The sequence below is a fragment of the Crocodylus porosus genome, unplaced genomic scaffold, assembly GCF_001723895.1.
Source record: "Crocodylus porosus isolate Cpor-Errol unplaced genomic scaffold, CroPor_comp1, whole genome shotgun sequence".
Lineage (NCBI taxonomy): Eukaryota > Metazoa > Chordata > Crocodylia > Crocodylidae > Crocodylus > Crocodylus porosus.
In genome coordinates, this window is record NW_017728947.1 from 56,800,575 (window position 1) to 56,804,430 (window position 3,856).

General features: G+C 46.5%; 1 protein-coding gene across 1 annotated transcript in view; it reads right to left on the bottom strand.

Moving 5' to 3' along the window:
- The window catches only part of DISP2 (dispatched RND transporter family member 2), a 34,822-nt gene extending 33,265 nt beyond the window's left edge, over positions 1 to 1,557 (bottom strand). Inside the window, exon 1 of the mRNA XM_019551047.1 lies at positions 1,468 to 1,557. Within this exon, the coding sequence (XP_019406592.1) occupies positions 1,468 to 1,557 (90 nt within the window). The remainder of the gene's footprint in view (positions 1 to 1,467) is intronic.
- Between the last annotated feature and the right edge of the window lie 2,299 nt (positions 1,558 to 3,856).

A 3,856-nucleotide genomic window follows, 5' to 3' on the forward strand; every position in this document is an offset into this window, starting at 1 on the left:
GAGCCGGACGGCGGGCGGCGCGGGCATTTCTGGGCGGGCAGCAGGGAGGGAGGGAGGCCAGCGCATCCCTTCCACACTCTTCCTTCCTCAGGTGTTAAGGCCCTTCTCTCCTTTCCAAGGGTCCTGATGTCCCACTGATCAAGCCCCTCTTGTTCTGCAATCTTGCTGTCTGAAGCTGCCCCAGTTACCAGCTCCTTCTTCAGCGCCCGGCCGGCTGTGTCTTAACTCTAGCTATCAACCTTTACTCAGCTGCTTAAAGCTTAGCCCAGGGGAACACCGGCTCAGGTGAGGAAATAACTTCTAGTGAAGCGCTGAAGGTGCCGCTGGGATGCTCAAGATGGGCCAGTTGTATTTTATGAAGAGGAAAAGGACATGTACATTTAAATCTCCTGACTAAGGGACTAATGAAACACCAGCTTTTGATGGGGGGGCGTTGCTTAGGTTGTTGTCAGTGGGCAAATTACAGTTATATTTGGTTTTGCTTTGATATTCACCTGAATAATATAGCCCTAGGTTCCTTATATATTGGTAATGCTTCTACTGTCTTAACTGGAGAAAAATCTCTGTTGTGTTATCTGTGATGATACTCAATACTATCTGCACCCTCTGTTTCAAAATCCTAGATCCATCCATACAACCACTTGGCCTTGGCTGGGCTCTTTTGTCATCCCTTTTGCAGGTGAATGAATTTTGATTGGCATCCTTTCATCTGCAAGAGACAGTTGCAGCCTGTGGCATAGATTGTTTGCAGTGTAAATGGGCTTGGTACAGAAAGAGGGACATGTGGTCTCCTTACAAAATGTTTCCCCCAGCCTCCCATTTTCGATTTTAGAACAAGTGGAGTAACTCTGATGCACCTGGGCATATAGGCTTCACTTTCCTGTACTCCAGCATGAGGCAAGGCTTTCCTAAAAGTGATGCAGTATCACTACAGAATGCCATAGGATGCTACAGAGATCTGAGTTGTAGGGATGGCACATAATTTTCATCTCTCTAGGAAGATAAAGTGTTGAAGTCAACTGGGAAACACAGTTGGCAACTGTGATACTGACTGATCTATATTCTGCAGCACATTTCTTCATTGAAGTGTTTCTGTCTTGGCTTTAACACCAAGATAGGAATTTTGTGAACCAAGTCAGTTGCAACAGTCCTCAGCAACTAGTTGGAGGCTACAGTGAAACTGCACTTATAAGTATCTCTTACACAATGTTAATGCCATTTGAGAAAAAAAATAACAATAATAAATGTTTGCCAAAAAGTAACTGTCATGTTCTAAACAATTTCTGAACTATATTCACAACAGTAATGTGTGTTCCACAGAGAAAGTCTGGGTGTTTTCATTTCACCAACAGGTACTGCTAACTCTGTTTATTTATAGGCAGAAAAGAGTTTCATTTCATCTCTACTGTATTGTATTGTGTCTCATGGTTTCTACTGACATCATCCTGGGCTGAGAGCAGCACTTACTTGGACACCCACAGAGGATTCATTCTCAGCTGCTCTCTCTAGAACCTTTTCCTTGACAATGGCCATGGTCCTGCTTGAAATTTTCACCATGGCAGCGACCTTGCCTTTTGTCATGACATTGACTTTGGCTGTGACTATGGCACCCTCCTTACTTCACCAGCTGTGAAAGAAGCCAAGGGAAAAAAAAAGAAGAGTATTACATCATTTAATATCCTGGCAGCAAGTCTTAATCCACTAGCTGCTTAGTATAAGCCTTTCTGCCATAATGACACAGATGTCTTTGATAGTGTAAAGAATATAAGATTTTCCTTGATACCACCAGGGGGGACCCCCTGGGTGCATGCTGAAGAGCTTTATAATCCACTGGAAGTGGAGTCTTAAAGACAAGATACAGAGAATACAAGCCTCTCTTTGACAAGAAGATAACCCCATACTACCTGAGCGTGTACTAGCTAGATTTCAGGGAGGGGAGCCCACTTTATTTAGTACTGACCATGAATATGTTTTCCTGCTAAAACTAGGCCAGGTGCCTGCTCAGTGGGACCAGGTATACTGCAGTTAATAACTCTAAAGCACTGGTGCCCCACTTTTCTGGGCTGCGGGCCAGATTAGTGGTGAGATCCAATCCAACTTGGGATTGATGCACAGACGTGATCCAGTGTGTGGCCCCAATCCCATGAGCTCAAGATTGGGCTTGCCACCCTAGCTCTGTCCCTGGCCCTGTGCATGCTAGAGCAGGCTCTGGCTCTAGCTCCAGCCCTGGCCCCATATGTGCTAGTTTGGGTCTGTTGCCTTAGCTCCACACAATGATCCAATTCTGCACGCAGGGCCAGGTTGTCTGGCCCACAGAGCTTGAAAAGTTGGCAGTGGGGGAGCAGTAGCAGCTTTAATTCTCACTGCTACCCCACTGCCACATTTTAGAACTGTGGGGCGCACCAGGATGACAGGGCTTTATGGGCCAGATTGACTCATGAGTCAGAGGTTTAGCTCTTCTGCTCTAGACCCATGCATGTTATGTGGTTCAGAAGGAAAGATTTAAATCCTGTGTCTGCTAAAAAGTTTAGACAGGACTTAGTCAGTGGTAAACACTCACCATTTCTTTTCCTTTCCATATCTCCAGCTATAACAACAACAGATCAAATTATTGAACTGTTTTAATAGATAACATTTTCCTATTGGCTGGAATCTGATACCGTGGCTTTCCTGTTAAGGATTGACACTGTAACCAGAAGAGTTTCACCTAATTCAGTGGTTCTTAATCAGGGTGCTGCACCCAGGGGTGCCATGAGACTCTTCCAGGGGTGCTGCATCATTGCTGCCACTGTTCAGTGTGTGTCTGTTCCAGAAGTTGCATGACGAGCCAGACCGGGATAAACCTAAAGCAAGCAGGATTGCCCCTTCCTGCCACAGCCGTTCCCAGTCCAACTCATCTTGTAAACTGTTAGGGCAGTTTCACCTGGCAGGGGTGGTGTGGCAGTCTGGAGAGACATCTGGGTGAGAAGCATTGCACTAAATACTTGTTCCATAACTGGTATCAGCCTGACTTATTTTTTTCTTATATGGGGAGAAAATAGCTTGATATGCTCTACCTTTCCCCTTTAGCTATAGGTTTACTTCTGATCCGGAATGAATTCCCTGTAAAGTTAATGTGGATCAAGTGAGGCATCAGCCTTGCCCCTGTCCTGAGTTGTGGGTGGGTTTGTTTGTTTGCATGCTGGGAGCTGTGAAAGGCAGGCCCTGCATCTGGATGCTGCAGTAGCACAAGGAAGGCTGGGCAAATGGGACCCATGCCCTGGGCACTGACAGTTGTGAGAGTGACAGGCAAGGGGATGCGCTCTCAACATAGCTGTTGGCTCTGACAGGCAGGGCAGACCCCGAGGCAGGATTCACCTTGCAGCTTCCCTTCTCTCCCCGTTGCTGGCAGCAACAACTTCTGTGTTAACCCTTCCATAGCTGAATTAAGCTTTGTAGTCCTGATCTACATGCAGATCAGTGGCCCCTGTGACAGGATTAATGCCGTAGAGGATGAGATGGGGAGCCTGCAGCCCTTGGGTGAGACTATGCCACTCTGCCCAGCCCCCTCACCACCATTCTGTAATGCTCAGCACAACCCCCTTCACACCTCCCCCACCCTGCCACCTCTCTGCTCTGAGCAAGACATAGAGATAACTGGCTATGCCTCTGGGAGCCTGGGTTACTCCTTCGTCTGGGATTAGGAATGCTTCCTTTGAATTGGTATCAGCTTTTCCATCTCATTTCAGGTCTCAGGGCTCTTGCCAAGTAATTTTTAGTTTCTCCTTCCTTGTATTATGTCTGTAATCTGTTACAACAAATAGACCCAGGATGAAGTCCTAAATACACTGTGAAACTGTATTCTGGTAAAATGTTT